At 50.6% G+C, this 19,048-nt stretch overlaps 1 protein-coding gene across 1 annotated transcript in view; it reads left to right on the forward strand.

Moving 5' to 3' along the window:
- The first annotated feature begins 213 nt into the window (after positions 1-213).
- Positions 214-19,048, forward strand: part of LOC146058332 (uncharacterized) — a 32,219-nt gene continuing 13,384 nt past the window's right edge. Inside the window, exons 1-3 of the mRNA XM_083170608.1 lie at positions 214-394; positions 5,410-5,880; positions 7,420-7,649. Of these exons, the coding sequence (XP_083026734.1) occupies positions 5,507-5,880; positions 7,420-7,649 (604 nt within the window). The 5' untranslated portion in view covers positions 214-394; positions 5,410-5,506. The remainder of the gene's footprint in view (positions 395-5,409; positions 5,881-7,419; positions 7,650-19,048) is intronic.

Here is a 19,048-nt window from a genome sequence, read left to right on the forward strand (position 1 = left end):
GCCCGGGGCAGGACACAGTGGTAGTAGGGGACGGGGGTGTATAAGTTATACAGCGCGCAGGGCAGGACACAGTGACAGGGGATGGGGGTGTATACGTTATACAGCGCCCGGGGCAGGACACAGTGCTAGTAGGGGACGGGGTGTATACGTTATACAGCGCTCAGGGCAGAGCACAGTGACAGGGGCCGGGGGTGTATACGTTATACAGCGCTCAGGGCAGGGCACAGAGATATGGGAGGGGTGTGTATATGTTATACAGCGCCCGGGGCAGGTAGGGCAGGAGGAGGGAGAGAGGCCGGACCCTCCCAGTGTCCTCACCCCGCAGCCACAGACCCAGGACAGGAGGAGGAAGTGACAGAGAGACAGACAGAGCTGGAGGAGACATCTGCACAGCGTGAGGAGACTGTCAGCCCCCCTCCCCTAACTCTCTATAGTGCTGTACCCCCTCCCCTAACTCCCTGTAGTGCTGTACCCCCCTCCCCTAACTCTCTATAGTGCTGTACCCCCTCCCCTAACTCCCTGTAGTGCTGTACCCCCTCCCCTAACTCCCTGTAGTGCTTTACCCCCCTCCCCTAACTCCCTGTAGTGCTGTACCCCCTCCCCTAACTCCCTGTAGTGCTTTACCCCCCTCCCCTAACTCCCTGTAGTGCTGTACCCCCTCCCCTAACTCCCTGTAGTGCTGTACCCCCTCCCCTAACTCCCTGTAGTGCTTTACCCCCCTCCCCTAACTCCCTGTAGTGCTGTACCCCCTCCCCTAACTCTCTATAGTGCTGTACCCCCTCCCCTAACTCCCTATAGTGCTGTACCCCCCTCCCCTAACTCCCTATAGTGCTGTACCCCCCTCCCCTAACTCCCTGTAGTGCTGTACCCCCTCCCCTAACTCCCTGTAGTGCTGTACCCCCTCCCCTAACTCCCTATAGTGCTGTACCCCCTCCCCTAACTCCCTGTAGTGCTGTACCCCCTCCCCTAACTCCCTATAGTGCTGTACCCCCTCCCCTAACTCTCTATAGTGCTGTACCCCCTCCCCTAATTCCCTATAGTGCTGTACCCCCTCCCCTAACTCTCCATAGTGCTGTACCCCCCTCCCCTAACTCTCCATAGTGCTGTACCCCCTCCCCTAACTCCCCATAGTGCTGTACCCCCTCCCCTAACTCCCCGTAGTGCTGTACCCCCTCCCCTAACTCCCCGTAGTGCTGTACCCCCTCCCCTAACTCCCTGTAGTGCTGTACCCCCCCTCCCCAAACTCCCCGTAGTGCTGTACCCCCTCCCCTAACTCCCTGTAGTGCTGTACCCCCCCTCCCCAAACTCCCTGTAGTGCTGTACCCCCCTCCCCTAACTCCCTGTAGTGCTGTACCCCCCTCCCATAACTCCCTGTAGTGCTGTACCCCCCTCCCCTAACTCCCTGTAGTGCTGTACCCCCTCCCCTAACTCCCTATAGTGCTGTACCCCCTCCCCTAACTCCCCGTAGTGCTGTACCCCCTCCCCTTACTCTCCGTAGTGCTGTACCCCCCTCCCCTAACTCCCCGTAGTGCTGTACCCCCCCTTCCCCTAACTCCCTTTAGTGCTGTACCCCCCTCCCCTAACTCCCTGTAGTGCTGTACCCCCCTCCCCTAACTCCCTGTAGTGCTGTACCCCCCCTCCCCTAACTCTCTATAGTACTGTACCCCCCCTCCCCTAACTCCCTTTAGTGCTGTACCCCCTCCCCTAACTCCCTGTAGTGCTGTACCCCCCCTCCCCTAACTCCCTGTAGTGCTGTACCCCCCTCCCCTAACTCTCTATTGTGCTGTACCCCCCTCCACTAACTCCCCATAGTGCTGTACCCCCCCTCCCCTAACTCTCTATTGTGCTGTGCCCCCCCTCTCCTTAACTAATAATACATAGTAATTTACTAGCCAAGCCCGCTCAAAGCAAATGCTTCGAATGTGATTGCCTCTGTGTTTCTGTATGTGTGACAGAGAGAGATGTAGTTTCACTCGCTGACAGTAGATGGCAGTGTTTCGGTTACACACAGACACTAGATATAGATAACACATGGATGCTCCAGTAACTGGCTGATCGGTCAGTGTACAGTAAAAAGATAGACAGTCAATAGTTCTAGAGATAATGCTTACAGGCAACTTGTACAAACGATCGACACAAGTTTATACTGGCTTCCTCTTCCATGTCGACTATGACCCAGTTCACCTATTGACTGTCTTCTGTTGTTACTGTATATCAGCTGAATCAGTGTTCATGTCGGTGTCTGTGGTGCGCATGTGCCGGAAGGAAATCCCTACTTTATGCTAAAATGTAAATTCGCCCCATCAGGTGTTAGTGTAGGGTCTGTATTTCCCCCGCTACTGTCTTATGTAGGGTACACAGCACGACGACCCGCTCACGATGCACATCGTGAGCGGGTCGTCAGTGTCTCGTCCGACCCGCTCACGGTGACGCGGGGGGCACGACCCGCTCACGATGTGCACCGTGAGCGGGTCCGATCCAATGGCGACCCGCACCCGGCAGTATGGTCGTTATCCAGATCCTACCTGCAGCAGGTACGGTCTGAATAACGACCGACCCGCGGGGCTGCGCATCGGACTGGTATCGGTACACACCAGGACAGACAAGGGCCCAATCACCACACAATCTACATCCAAATGGTCGGAATTGGATCTAGATTGAGGGGATCGGGCCCTAGTCGTCCTGGTGTGTACCAGGCATTACTCCCTCCTCCTGGTGTCACTGTAACTCCCCGGGGGGCGGGTTTAGAAGCCCCTTCCCAATTCCTCTGTGATGTCTGGGCGTCTCGCATGTAATGTGATCACGTTCCTACACAGCAGAGAGGCAAGGATTCCCCAACCGGACACCAAACTTCTGCAAAAGCAATCTGTAACCCAAAATGACTGGAATGGTCACTGTTCTAGAATAATAGTAATACATCCCATAAACTACAATACAAGACCTGCTTCTAATTTCCTTATTCCCTATAGAAAATTAGCATGCACACGGCAGTGGTATGTGGTGCACACGGCAGTGGTATGTGGTGCACACGGCAGTGGTATGTGGTGCACACGGCAGTGGTATGTCCCGCACGCGGCAGTGGTATGTCCCGCACGCGGTAGTGGTATGTCCCGCACACGGCAGTGGTATGTCCCGCACACGGTACGGCTGTGGTATGTCCCGCACACGGCTGTGGTATGTCCCGCAGGCGGTAGTGGTATGTCCCGCACGCGGTACGGCATTGGTATGTGGTGCACACGGCAGTGGTATGTGGTGCACACGGCAGTGGTATGTGGTGCACACGGCATTGGTATGTGGTGCACACGGCAGTGGTATGTGGTGCACACGGCAGTGGTATGTGGTGCACACGGCAGTGGTATGTGGTGCACACGGCAGTGGTATGTGGTGCACACGGCAGTGGTATGTGGTGCACACGGCAGTGGTATGTGGTGCACACGGCAGTGGTATGTGGTGCACACGGCAGTGGTATGTGGTGCACACGGCAGTGGTATGTGGTGCACACGGCAGTGGTATGTGGTGCACGCGGCAGTGGTATGTCCCGCACGCGGCAGTGGTATGTCCCGCACGCGGCAGTGGTATGTCCCGCACGCGGCAGTGGTATGTCCCGCACGCGGCTGTGGTATGTCCCGCAGGCGGTAGTGGTATGTCCCGCACGCGGTACGGCATTGGTATGTGGTGCACACGGCAGTGGTATGTGGTGCACACGGCAGTGGTATGTGGTGCACACGGCAGTGGTATGTGGTGCACACGGCAGTGGTATGTGGTGCACACGGCAGTGGTATGTGGTGCACACGGCAGTGGTATGTGGTGCACACGGCAGTGGTATGTGGTGCACGCGGCAGTGGTATGTCCCGCACGCGGCAGTGGTATGTCCCGCACGCGGCAGTGGTATGTCCCGCACGCGGCAGTGGTATGTCCCGCACGCGGCAGTGGTATGTCCCGCACACGGGGGGTTATTCTAGTTCACTCTTTCTGACAAATTCCTTCTTAGATGGACAAAACCATGTGCACTGCAGGTGGGGCAGATGTTACTTGTGCAGAGAGAATTAGATTTGGGTGGGGTTTTACTTCAAAGAAAGATCTATATTAGAGTGTAAGAATAAAGCAGCCAGTATTTACCCTGCACAGAAACAAAATATCTCACCCAAATCTAATTCTCTCTGCACATGTTACATCTGCCCCCCTGCAGTGCACATGGTTTTGTCCATCTAAGAAGGATTTTGTCAGAAAGAGTGAAGTAGAATAAGGCCCACGGTACGGTAGTGGTATGTCCCGCACGCGGCAGTGGTATGTCCCACACACGGTACGGCTGTGGTATGTCCTGCACACGGCTGTGGTATGTCCCGCACACGACTGTGGTATGTCCCGCACACGGCTGTGGTATGTCCCGCACACGGTACGGCTGTGGTATGTCCCGCACACGGCTGTGGTATGTCCCGCACACGTCTGTGGTATGTACCGCAGGCGGTAGTGGTATGTCCCGCACGCGGTACGGCAGTGGTATGTGGTGCACACGGCAGTGGTATGTGGTGCACGCGGCTGTGGTATGTCCCGCAGGCGGTAGTGTTATGTCCCGCACGCGGTACGGTAGTGGTATGTGGTGCACACGGCAGTGGTATGTGGTGCACACGGCAGTGGTATGTGGTGCACGCGGCAGTGGTATGTCCCGCACGCGGCTGTGGTATGTCCCGCACGCGGCGGTGGTATGTCCGGCACGCGGCGGTGGTATGTCCGGCACGCGGCGGTGGTATGTCCCGCACGCGGCGGTGGTATGTCCCGCACGCGGCTGTGGTATGTCCCGCACGCGGCTGTGGTATGTCCCGCACGCGGTAGTGAATGTAAGTAGTAAAATGTCGCTGATAACCCGGGTGACTGCGTACTGGTTGTGCACATGGTGGGGCCATAATTGTGTATTTACAACTGAAGACCAAGGGCCCAATGTGTTGCTTAAGTGCGTGTGTCCTAGGGATGGCCATCGGTGCAGTCGCCATCGATGGTGATACTGCAACCAGTCTTCTATAGTAACAAACTATGTGGTGGATAACCATTGATAGTTTCTTTGACTTACTGGCCCATGGGCCAATCAGAATGTGGGGGTGGGGCTTCAGGGTTTTGTGGGGGGCGTGTCCCGGCACCTTTAGATAAAAAAAAAAAAAAAGTTCTGCTGTGCCATCGATGGAGGGAAACCAACTCGTTCTCCCCCATCAATCACAAAAGTATTTGACATCGGCCATAAACCATTGCCGATTTTGAATCATGGATGGTCGATGGCAATGCCTGATGTGTCCCGATGGTCACTGCTGGTGGACGCAGGTCGGACCCTTGGAGCTGGGGTAGGAGCTCAGGGGTGGTGACAGAAGGACATTAGGTGGGGCCCCGCTCACTCTCATGTCTCCCTCCACCTTACAGATATCTATGTGACCTATGACCTTCCAGGACGCCCCATACGCTCTGCACCAGTGATGTCCCCACAGCCAGCGGCACATTACCCACCAGACCTTCTGAGATGACATCTAGTGAGCTGCTGGGTCGGCCCTTCTACTGCCGGGAATGGGCTCTTCAGAGGCTTGGCCATTGTCTGGAGCGGCTGGGGGGAGCGCCCGCACCCGGGATCCTCATTACCGGTGCCCCTGGGGCAGGGAAGACTGCCCTGTGTACGGAGATCCTGTGGCCCACGTCTGAGGCAGGACGGAACTCCCGGCTCAGCTCCAGGATCCTGGCCTACCACTTCTGCCAGGCCCACACGCATGCCAGCCTCAACCCGCATCTCTTCATCCAGAGCCTGGCACAGCAGCTGCGGCACAGCCCACTCATCAAGGGGTACAGAGGAGAGGCGGACTCCGAGAGCTGCAAGGGGGACCTCAATGAGCTGTTCAAGAGGTGAGGACTCTGCTGTGCTCTGCAGGGTATCTATAATAACCTGAGTGCTGTGCTCTGCAGGGTATATATAATAACCTGAGCGCTGTGCTCTGCAGGGTATCTATAATAACCCGAGCGCTGTTCTCTGCAGGGTATATATAATAACCCGAGCGCTGTGCTCTGCAAGGTATATATAATAACCCGAGCGCTGTGCTCTGCAGTGTATCTATAATAACCCGAGCGCTGTTCTCTGCAGGGTATCTATAATAACCCGAGCGCTGTTCTCTGCAGTGTATCTATAATAACCCGAGCGCTGTGCTCTGCAGGGTATATATAATAACCTGAGTGCTGTGCTCTGCAGGGTATATATAATAACCTGAGTGCTGTGCTCTGCAGGGTATATATAATAACCCGAGCGCTGTTCTCTGCAGGGTATATATAATAACCCGAGCGCTGTTCTCTGCAGGGTATATATAATAACCCGAGCGCTGTTCTCTGCAGGGTATATATAATAACCCGAGCGCTGTTCTCTGCAGGGTATATATAATAACCCGAGCGCTGTTCTCTGCAGGGTATATATAATAACCCGAGCGCTGTTCTCTGCAGGGTATATATAATAACCCGAGCGCTGTTCTCTGCAGGGTATCTATAATAACCCGAGCGCTGTTCTCTGCAGGGTATATATAATAACCCGAGCGCTGTTCTCTGCAGGGTATATATAATAACCCGAGCGCTGTTCTCTGCAGGGTATATATAATAACCCGAGTGCTGTGCTCTGCATTGTATCTATAATAACCCGAGCGCTGTTCTCTGCAGGGTATATATAATAACCCGAGCGCTGTGCTCTGCAGGGTATATATAGTAACCCAAGTGTTGTGCTCTGCAGGGTACATGTAATAACACGAGCTCTGTGCTCTGCAGGGTGTCTATATATATATATATATATATATATATATATATATCTATATCTGAGTGCTGTGCTCTGCAGTGTATGTGTAATTGGGTGCTCTCAGGCGCTCTGCAGCGTATGTGAAATCGGGCGCTCTGCAGTGTATGTGTAATCGGGTGCTCTGCATGGTATATATAATAACCCGAGCGCTGTGCTCTGCAGCGTATGTGTAATCGGGTGCTCTGCATGGTATATATAATAACCCGAGCGCTGTGCTCTGCAGCATATGTGAAATCGGGCGCTCTGCAGTGTATGTGTAATCGGGTGCTCTGCATGGTATATATAATAACCCGAGCGCTGTGCTCTGCAGCGTATGTGTAATCGGGCGCTCTGCAGCGTATGTGTAATCGGGCGCACTGCAGCGCATGTGTAATCGGGCGCTCTGCAGCGCATGTGTAATCGGGCGCTCTGCAGCGCATGTGTAATCGGGCGCTCTGCAGCGCATGTGTAATCGGGCGCTCTGCAGCGCATGTGTAATCGGGAGCTCTGCAGCGCATGTGTAACCGGGCGCTCTGTAGCGTATGTGTAATTGGGTGCTCTGCAGCATATGTGTAACCTGGTGCTCTGCACCAGGTATAGCTAATAAATGTTCTGCTCTGGTTTATTTGCAGGGTTATCGTGTTGCCCCTGGAGGCTCTGCCGCCGCCATCGCAGAACCTGCTTTTGCTCGTTGACTCGGTGGATGAGATGTGCTGCTGTTGCCACTCGGACAGCTTTGATGCGGAGCCCAGATGCAGCATTGCGGAGCTGCTGGCCAATAACTGCGAACTACTGCCCCCATGGCTGCTGCTTGTGTGCTCTGCGCGGAGGGTGAACAAGTCTATCACCAGGATGTTCACAGGTGAGACACGCCCAGTACAGTCATGTGACAGGCAGCCTGGCATACCACAAGGGTGCGTGCCCCCCATAATGTCACACTGCCCCCACATGTCTCCTCCCAGAATGCCCATCACTAGACAGACGCAGAGCCTCCCCGTGTCATGGAAAGTGGTGCCGAGAGACGGAGACCCAGTGCTCAGCATGTGGGCACCGCTTACACAGGGCAGACTGGGTATTACACAGCGCTGTACAGTATGGGAGCAGTCACAGCGCCCCCTAGTGATAGAACACTGGTAATGGCTCTGATATTAGATCTGATCACTCTGGGATGCGCTGTACTGTATGTAATATATTCTGTCTGGGAGCAGTCACAGCGCCCCCTAGTGATAGAACACTGGTAATGGTCCTGATATGAGATCTGATCACTCTGGGATGCGCTGTACAGTATGTAATATATTCTGTCTGGGAGCAGTCACAGCGCCCCCTAGTGATAGAACACTGGTAATGGTCCTGATATGAGATCTGATCACTCTGGGATGCACTGTACAGTATGTAATATATTCTGTCTGGGAGCAGTCACAGCGCCCCCTAGTGATAGAACACTGGTAATGGCCCTGATATTAGATCTGATCACTCAGGGATGCGCTGTACTGTATGTAATATACTCTGTCTGGGAGCAGTCACAGCGCACCCTAGTGATAGAACACTGGTAATGGCTCTGATATTAGATCTGATCACTAAGGGATGCGCTGTACTGTATGTAATATATTCTGTCTGGGAGCAGTCACAGCGCCCCCTAGTGATAGAACACTGGTAATAGTCCTGATATTAGATCTGATCACTAAGGGATGAGCTGTACAGTATGTAATATATTCTGTCTGGGAGCAGTCACAGCGCCCCCTAGTGATAGAACACTGGTAATGGCCCTGATATGAGATCTGATCACTCTGGGATGCGCTGTACAGTATGTAATGTATTCTGTCTGGGAGCAGTCACAGCGCCCCCTAGTGATAGAACACTGGTAATGGCCCTGATATTAGATCTGATCACTCTGGGATGCGCTGTACAGTATGTAATATATTCTGTCTGGGAGCAGTCACAGCGCCCCCTAGTGATAGATCACTGGTAATGGCCCTGATATTAGATCGAATCACTCTGGGATGCGCTGTACAGTATGTACTCTGTCTGGGAGCAGTCACAATGCCCCCTAGTGATAGAACACTGGAAATGGCCCTGATATTAGATCTGATCACTCTGGGATGCGCTGTACAGTATATACTCTGTCTGGGAGCAGTCACAGCTCCCCCTAGTGATAGAACACTGGAAATGGCCCTGATATTAGATCTGATCACTCTGGGATGCGCTGTACAGTATATACTCTGTCTGGGAGCAGTCACAGTGCCCCCTAGTGATAGAACACTGGTAATGGCCCTGATATTAGATCTGATGCACTCAGGGATGCGCTGTACTGTATGTAATATATTCTGTCTGGGAGCAGTCACAGCGCCCCCTAGTGATAGAACACTGGTAATGGTCCTGATATGAGATCTGATCACTCTGGGATGCGCTGTACAGTATGTAATATATTCTGTCTGGGAGCAGTCACAGCGCCCCCTAGTGATAGAACACTGGTAATGGTCCTGATATGAGATCTGATCACTCTGGGATGCGCTGTACAGTATGTAATATATTCTGTCTGGGAGCAGTCACAGCGCCCCCTAGTGATAGAACACTGGTAATGGCCCTGATATTAGATCTGATCACTCAGGGATGCGCTGTACTGTATGTAATATACTCTGTCTGGGAGCAGTCACAGCGCACCCTAGTGATAGAACACTGGTAATGGCTCTGATATTAGATCTGATCACTAAGGGATGCGCTGTACTGTATGTAATATATTCTGTCTGGGAGCAGTCACAGCGCCCCCTAGTGATAGAACACTGGTAATAGTCCTGATATTAGATCTGATCACTAAGGGATGAGCTGTACAGTATGTAATATATTCTGTCTGGGAGCAGTCACAGCGCCCCCTAGTGATAGAACACTGGTAATGGCCCTGATATGAGATCTGATCACTCTGGGATGCGCTGTACAGTATGTAATGTATTCTGTCTGGGAGCAGTCACAGCGCCCCCTAGTGATAGAACACTGGTAATGGCCCTGATATTAGATCTGATCACTCTGGGATGCGCTGTACAGTATGTAATATATTCTGTCTAGGAGCAGTCACAGCGCCCCCTAGTGATAGATCACTGGTAATGGCCCTGATATTAGATCTAATCACTCTGGGATGCGCTGTACAGTATGTACTCTGTCTGGGAGCAGTCACAATGCCCCCTAGTGATAGAACACTGGAAATGGCCCTGATATTAGATCTGATCACTCTGGGATGCGCTGTACAGTATATACTCTGTCTGGGAGCAGTCACAGCTCCTTCTAGTGATAGAACACTGGAAATGGCCCTGATATTAGATCTGATCACTCTGGGATGCGCTGTACAGTATATACTCTGTCTGGGAGCAGTCACAGTGCCCCCTAGTGATAGAACACTGGTAATGGCCCTGATATTAGATCTGATGCACTCATGGATGCGCTGTACTGTATGTAATATATTCGGTCTGGGAGCAGTCACAGCGCCCCCTAGTGATAGATCACTGGTAATGGCCCTTATATTAGATCTGATCACTCTGGGATGCGCTGTACAGTATGTAATATACTCTGTCTGGGAGCAGTCACAGCGCCCCCTAGTGATAGAACACTGGTAATGGCCCTGATATTAGATCTGATCACTCTGGGATGCACTGTACAGTATATACTCTGTCTTGGAGCAGTCACAGTGCCCCCTAGTGATAGAACACTGGAAATGGCCTTGATATTAGATCTGATCACTCTGGGATGCACTGTACAGTATATACTCTGTCTGGGAGCAGTCACAGCACCCCCTAGTGATAGAACACTGGTAATGGCCCTGATATTAGATCTGATCACTCAGGGATGCGCTGTACTGTATGTAATATATTCTGTCTGGGAGCAGTCACAGCGCCCCCTAGTGATAGAGCACTGGTAATGGCCCTGATATTAGATCTGATCACTCTGGGATGCGCTGTACAGTATGTAATATACTCTGTCTGGGAGCAGTCACAGCGCCCCCTAGTGATAGAACACTGGTAATGGCCCTGATATTAGATCTGATCACTCTGGGATGCGCTGTACAGTATGTAATATATTCTGTCTGATAGCAGTCACAGCGCCCCCTAGTGATAGAACACTGGTAATGGCCCTGATATTAGATCTGATCACTCTGGGATGCGCTGTACAGTATGTAATATATTCTGTCTGGGAGCAGTCACAGCGCCCCCTAGTGATAGAACACTGGTAATGGCCCTGATATTAGATCTGATCACTCTGGGATGCGCTGTACAGTATGTAATATACTCTGTCTGGGAGCAGTCACAGCGCCCCCTAGTGATAGAACACTGGTAATGGCCCTGATATGAGATCTGATCACTTTGGAATGCGCTGTACAGTATATACTCTGTCTGGGAGCAGTCACAGCACCCCCTAGTGATAGAACACTGGTAATGGCCCTGATATTAGATCTGATCACTAAGGGATGCGCTGTACAGTACTGTTTGTAATATATTCTGTCTGGGAGCAGTCACAGCGCCCCCTAGTGATAGATCACTGGTAATGGCCCTGATATTAGATCTGATCACTCTGGGATGCGCTGTACAGTATGTAATATACTCTGTCTGGGAGCAGTCACAGCGCCCCCTAGTGATAGAACACTGGTAATGGCCCTGATATTAGATCTCATCACTCTGGGATGCGCTGTACAGTATGTAATATACTCTGCCTGGGAGCAGTCACAGCGCCCCCTAGTGATAGATCACTGGTAATGGCCCTGATATTAGATCTGATCACTCAGGGATGCGCTGTACAGTATGTAATATACTCTGCCTGGGAGCAGTCACAGCGCCCCCTAGTGATAGATCACTGGTAATGGTCCTGATATTAGATCTGATCACTAAGTGATGCGCTGTACAGTATGTAATATACTCTGTCTGGGAGCAGTCACAGCGCCCCCTAGTGATAGAACACTGTTAATGGTCCTGATATGAGATCTGATCACTCTGGGATGCGCTGTACAGTACTGTATGTAATATACTCTGTCTGGGAGCAGTCACAGCGCCCCCTAGTGATAGAACACTGGTAATGGCCCTGATATTAGATCTGATCACTCAGGGATGCGCTGTACTGTATGTAATATACTCTGTCTGGGAGCAGTCACAGCGCCCCCTAGTGATAGAACACTGGTAATGGCCCAGATATTAGATCTGATCACTCAGGGATGCGCTGCAACTATCTCAGGCGGATCTTCGTCACTGATCCTGAGAGTGTCCTGTGCACATAACTATTACAACCTATAATATATAACACATATGATGTCATTATATATTATAGGTTAGGAGGTGCACAGGTGATGTGTTCTGCACACCAGGTGTAGCGCAGTCGGTTATATGGTGCTTTCCTGTTATGTCAGCAGTGAGCTGTGACCTCAGGTATAAGGATTATAAGGTGGCTGCTCACTCCGGACAGGAAGTGCTGTATCCCTATCTGTATACACTCACAGCAAGCTCCTCCGCGCACCCTGATATATACACCTGTGCTCAGTCCCTATCTGCATACACTCACAGCAAGCTCCTCCGTGCACCCTGATATATACACCTGTGCTCTATCCATATCTGCATACACTCACAGCAAGCTCCTCTGTGCACCCTGATATATACACCTGTGTTCTATCCCTACCTGCATACACTCACAGCAAGCTCCTCTGTGCATCCTGATATATACACCTGTGCTCTATCCCTATCTGTATACACTCACAGCAAGCTCCTCCGCGCACCCTGATATATACACCTGTGCTCAGTCCCTATCTGCATACACTCACAGCAAGCTCCTCCGTGCACTCTGATATATACACCTGTGCTCTATCCCTATCTGTATACACTCACAGCAAGCTCCTCTGTTCACCCTGATATATACACCTGTGCTCTATCCCTATCTGTATACACTCACAGCAAGCTCCTCCGCGCACCCTGATATATACACCTGTGCTCAGTCCCTATCTGCATACACTCACAGCAAGCTCCTCCGTGCACCCTGATATATACACCTGTGCTCTATCCATATCTGCATACACTCACAGCAAGCTCCTCTGTGCACCCTGATATATACACCTGTGTTCTATCCCTACCTGCATACACTCACAGCAAGCTCCTCTGTGCATCCTGATATATACACCTGTGCTCTATCCCTATCTGTATACACTCACAGCAAGCTCCTCCGCGCACCCTGATATATACACCTGTGCTCAGTCCCTATCTGCATACACTCACAGCAAGCTCCTCCGTGCACTCTGATATATACACCTGTGCTCTATCCCTATCTGTATACACTCACAGCAAGCTCCTCTGTTCACCCTGATATATACACCTGTGCTCTATCCCTATCTGTATACACTCACAGCAAGCTCCTCCGCGCACCCTGATATATACACCTGTGCTCTATCCCTATCTGTATACACTCACAGCAAGCTCCTCCGCGCACCCTGATATATACACCTGTGCTCTATCCCTACCTGCATACACTCACAGCAAACTCCTCCGCGCACCCTGATATATACACCTGTGCTCTATCCCTATCTGTATACACTCACAGCAAGCTCCTCTGTGCACACTGATATGTACACCTGTGCTCTACCCCTATCTGTATACACTCACAGCAAGCTGTGCATCCTGATATATACACCTGTGCTCTATCCCTATCTGTATACACTCAAAGCAAGCTCCTCCGCGCACCCTGATATATACACCTGTGCTCTATCCCTATCTGTATACACTCACAGCAAGCTCCTCCGCGCACCCTGATATATACACCTGTGCTCTATCACTATCTGTATACACTCACAGCAAGCTCCTCCGCGCACCCTGATATATACACCTGTGCTCTATCACTATCTGCATACACTCACAGCAAGCTGTGCACCCTGATATATACACCTCTGCTCTATCCCTACCTGCATACACTCACAGCAAGCTCCTCTGTGCACTCTGATATATACACCTGTGCTCTATCCCTATCTGCATACACACACGGCAAGCTCCTCTGTGCATCCTGATATATACACCTGTGCTCTATCCCTATCTGTATACACTCACAGCAAGCTCCTCTGTGCACCCTGATATATACACCTGTGCTCTATCCCTACCTGTATACACTCACAGCAAACTCCTCTGTGCACCCTGATATATACACCTGTGCTCTATCCCTATCTGTATACACTCACAGCAAGCTCCTCTGTGCACCCTGATATATACACCTGTGCTCTATCCCTACCTGTATACACTCACAGCAAACTCCTCTGTGCACCCTGATATATACACCTGTGCTCTATCCCTATCTGCATACACACACGGCAAGCTCCTCTGTGCATCCTGATATATACACCTGTGCTCTATCCCTATCTGTATACACTCACAGCAAGCTGTGCACCCTGATATATACACCTGTGCTCTATCCCTATCTGTATACACTCACAGCAAGCTCCTCTGTGCACCCTGATATATACACCTGTGCTCTGTCCCTATATGTATACACTCACAGCAAGCTCCTCTGTGCACCCTGATATATACACCTGTGCTCTATCCCTATCTGTATACACTCACAGCAAGCTCCTCTGTGCACCCTGATATATACACCTGTGCTCTATCCCTATCTGTATACACTCACAGCAAGCTCCTCTGTGCACCCTGATATATACACCTATGCTCTATCCCTATCTGTATACTCACGGCAAGCTCCTCTGTGCACCCTGATATATACACCTGTGCTCTATCCCTACCTGTATACACTCACAGCAAGCTCCTCTGTGCACCCTGATATATACTCCTGTGCTCTATCCCTATCTGCATACACTCACAGCAAGCTCCTCTGTGCACCCTGATATATACACCTGTGCTCTATCCCTATCTGTATACACTCACAGCAAGCTCCTCTGTGCACCCTGATATATACACCTGTGCTCTATCCCTATCTGTATACTCACAGCAAGCTCCTCTGTGCACCCTGAGATATACACCTGTGCTCTATCCCTACCTGCATACACTCACAGCAAGCTCCTCTGTACACCCTGATATATACACCTGTGCTCTGTCCCTATCTGCATACACACACGGCAAGCTCCTCTGTGCACCCTGATATATACACCTGTGCTCTATCCCTATCTGTATACACACACAGCAAGCTCCTCTGTGCACCCTGATATATACACCTGTGCTCTGTCCCTATCTGCATACACTCACAGCAAGCTCCTCTGTGCACTCTGATATATACACCTGTGCTCTATCCCTATCTGTATACACTCACAGAAAGCTCCTCTGTGCTCCCTGATATATACACCTGTGCTCTATCCCTATCTGTATACACTCACAGCAAGCTTCTCTGTGCACTCTGATATATACACCTGTGCTCTATCCCTATCTGTATACACTCACAGCAAGCTCCTCTGTGCACTCTGATATATACACCTGTGCTCTATCCCTATCTGTATACACTCACAGCAAGCTCCTCTGTGCACCCTGATATATACACCTGTGCTCTATCCCTACCTGTATACACTCACAGCAAGCTCCTCTGTGCACCCTGATATATACACCTGTGCTCTATCCCTATCTGTATACACTCACAGCAAGCTCCTCTGTGCACCCTGATATATACACCTGTGTTCTATCCCTATCTGTATACACTCACAGCAAGCTCCTCTGTGCACCCTGATATATACACCTGTGCTCTATCCCTATCTGCATACACTCACAGCAAGCTCCTCTGTGCACCCTGATATCTACACCTGTGCTCTATCCCTACCTGTATACACTCACAGCAAGCTCCTCTGTGCACTCTGATATATACACCTGTGCTCTATCCCTATCTGTATACACTCACAGCAAGCTCCTCTGTGCACCCTGATATATACACCTGTGCTCTATCCCTATCTGTATACACTCACAGCAAGCTCCTCCGCACACCCTGATATATACACCTGTGCTCTATCCCTATCTGTATACACTCACAGCAAGCTCCTCTGTGCACCCTGATATATACACCTGTGCTCTATCCCTATCTGTATACACTCACAGCAAGCTCCTCTGTGCACTCTGATATATACACCTGTGCTCTATCCCTATCTGCATACACACACGGCAAGCTGTGCACCCTGATATATACACCTGTGCTCTATCCCTATCTGTATACACTCACAGCAAGCTCCTCTGTGCACCCTGATATATACACCTGTGCTCTATCCCTATCTGCATACACACACGGCAAGCTCCTCTGTGCACCCTGATATATACACCTGTGCTCTATCCCTATCTGTATACACTCACAGCAAGCTCCTCTGTGCACCCTGATATATACACCTGTGCTCTATCCCTATCTGCATACACTCACAGCAAGCTCCTCTGTGCACCCTGATATATACACCTGTGCTCTATCCCTATCTGTATACACTCACAGCAAGCTCCTCTGTGCACTCTGATATATACACCTGTGCTCTATCCCTATCTGCATACACTCACAGCAAGCTCCTCTGTGCACCCTGATATATACACCTGTCCTCTATCCCTATCTGTATACACTCACAGCAAGCTCCTCTGTGCACTCTGATATATACACCTGTGCTCTATCCCTACCTGCATACACTCACAGCAAGCTCCTCTGTGCACCCTGATATATACACCTGTGCTCTATCCCTACCTGTATACACTCACAGCAAGCTCCTCTGTGCACTCTGATATATACACCTGTGCTCTGTCCCTATCTGCATACACTCACAGCAAGCTCCTCTGTGCACCCTGATATATACACCTGTGCTCTATCCCTATCTGTATACACTCACAGCAAGCTCCTCTGTGCACTCTGATATATACACCTGTGCTCTATCCCTACCTGCATACACTCACAGCAAGCTCCTCTGTGCACCCTGATATATACACCTGTGCTCTATCCCTATCTGCATACATACACGGCAAGGTGCACACCCTGATATATACACCTGTGCTCTATCCCTATCTGTATACACTCACAGCAAGCTCCTCTGTGCACCCTGATATATACACCTGTGCTCTATCCCTATCTGCATACACTCACAGCAAGCTCCTCTGTGCACCCTGATATATACACCTGTGCTCTATCCCTACCTGTATACACTCACAGCAAGCTCCTCTGTGCACTCTGATATATACACCTGTGCTCTGTCCCTATCTGCATACACTCACAGCAAGCTCCTCTGTGCACCCTGATATATACACCTGTGTTCTATCCCTATCTGTATACACTCACAGCAAGCTCCTCTGTGCACTCTGATATATACACCTGTGCTCTATCCCTATCTGCATACATACACGGCAAGGTGCACACCCTGATATATACACCTGTGCTCTATCCCTATCTGTATACACTCACAGCAAGCTCCTCTGTGCACCCTGATATATACACCTGTGCTCTATCCCTATCTGTATACACTCACAGCAAGCTCCTCCGCGCACCCTGATATATACACCTGTGCTCTATCCCTATCTGTATACACTCACAGCAAGCTCCTCTGTGCACCCTGATATATACACCTGTGCTCTATCCCTATCTGTATACACACACAGCAAGCTCCTCTGTGCACCCTGATATATACACCTGTGCTCTGTCCCTATCTGCATACACTCACAGCAAGCTCCTCTGTGCACCCTGATATATACACCTGTGCTCTATCCCTATCTGTATACACTCACAGCAAGCTCCTCCGCGCACCCTGATATATACACCTGTGCTCTATCCCTATCTGTATACACTCACAGCAAGCTCCTCTGTGCACCCTGATATATACACCTGTGTTCTATCCCTATCTGTATACACTCACAGCAAGCTGTGCACCCTGATATACACACCTGTGCTCTATCCCTATCTGTATACACTCACAGCAAGCTCCTCTGTGCACCCTGATATATACACCTGTGCTCTATCCCTACCTGCATACACTCACAGCAAGCTCCTCTGTGCACCCTGATATATACACCTGTGCTCTATCCCTATCTGTATACACTCACAGCAAGCTCCTCTGTGCACCCTGATATATACACCTGTGTTCTATCCCTATCTGTATACACTCACAGCAAGCTCCTCTGTGCACTCTGATATATACACCTGTGCTCTATCCCTATCTGTATAAACTCACAGCAAGCTCCTCTGTGCACCCTGATATATACACCTGTGCTCTATCCCTATCTGTATACACTCACAGCAAGCTCCTCTGTGCACTCTTATATATATACCTGTGCTCTATCCCTATCTGTATACACTCACAGCAAGCTCCTCTGTGCACCCTGATATATACACCTGTGCTCTATCCCTGTCTGTATACACTCACAGCAAGCTCCTCTGTGCACCCTGATATATACACCTGTGTTCTATCCCTACCTGCATACACTCACAGCAAGCTATGCACCCTGATATATACACCTGTGCTCTATCCCTATCTGCATACACTCACAGCAAGCTCCTCTGTGCACCCTGATATATACACCTGTGCTCTATCCCTATCTGTATACACTCACAGCAAGCTCCTCTGTGCACCCTGATATATACACCTGTGCTCTATCCCTATCTGTATACACTCACAGCAAGCTCCTCTGTGCACTCTGATATATACACCTGTGCTCTATCCCTATCGGTATACACTCACAGCAAGCTCCTCTGTGCACCCTGATATATACACCTGTGCTCTATCCCTATCTGTATACACTCACAGCAAGCTCCTCTGTGCACCCTGATATATACACCTGTGCTCTATCCCTATATGTATACACTCACAGCAAGCTCCTCTGTGCACCCTGATATATACACCTGTGTTCTATCCCTTCCTGTATACACTCACAGCAAGCTCCTCTGTGCACTCTGATATATACACCTGTGCTCTATCCCTATCTGTATACACTCACAGCAAGCTCCTCTGTGCACCCTGATATATACACCTGTGCTCTATCCCTATCTGTATACACTCACAGCAAGCTCCTCTGTGCACCCTGATATATACACCTGTGCTCTATCCCTATCTGTATACACTCACAGCAAGCTCCTCTGTGCACCCTGATATATACACCTGTGCTCTATCCCTATCTGCATACACTCACAGCAAGCTCCTCTGTGCACCCTGATATCTACACCTGTGCTCTATCCCTATCTGTATACACTCACAGCAAGCTCCTCTGTGCACCCTGATATATACACCTGTGCTCTATCCCTATCTGTATACACTCACAGCAAGCTCCTCTGTGCACCCTGATATATACACCTGTGCTCTATCCCTAT

Source organism: Crinia signifera, chromosome 2 (assembly GCF_055691185.1).
Source record: "Crinia signifera chromosome 2, ASM5569118v1, whole genome shotgun sequence".
Lineage (NCBI taxonomy): Eukaryota > Metazoa > Chordata > Amphibia > Anura > Myobatrachidae > Crinia > Crinia signifera.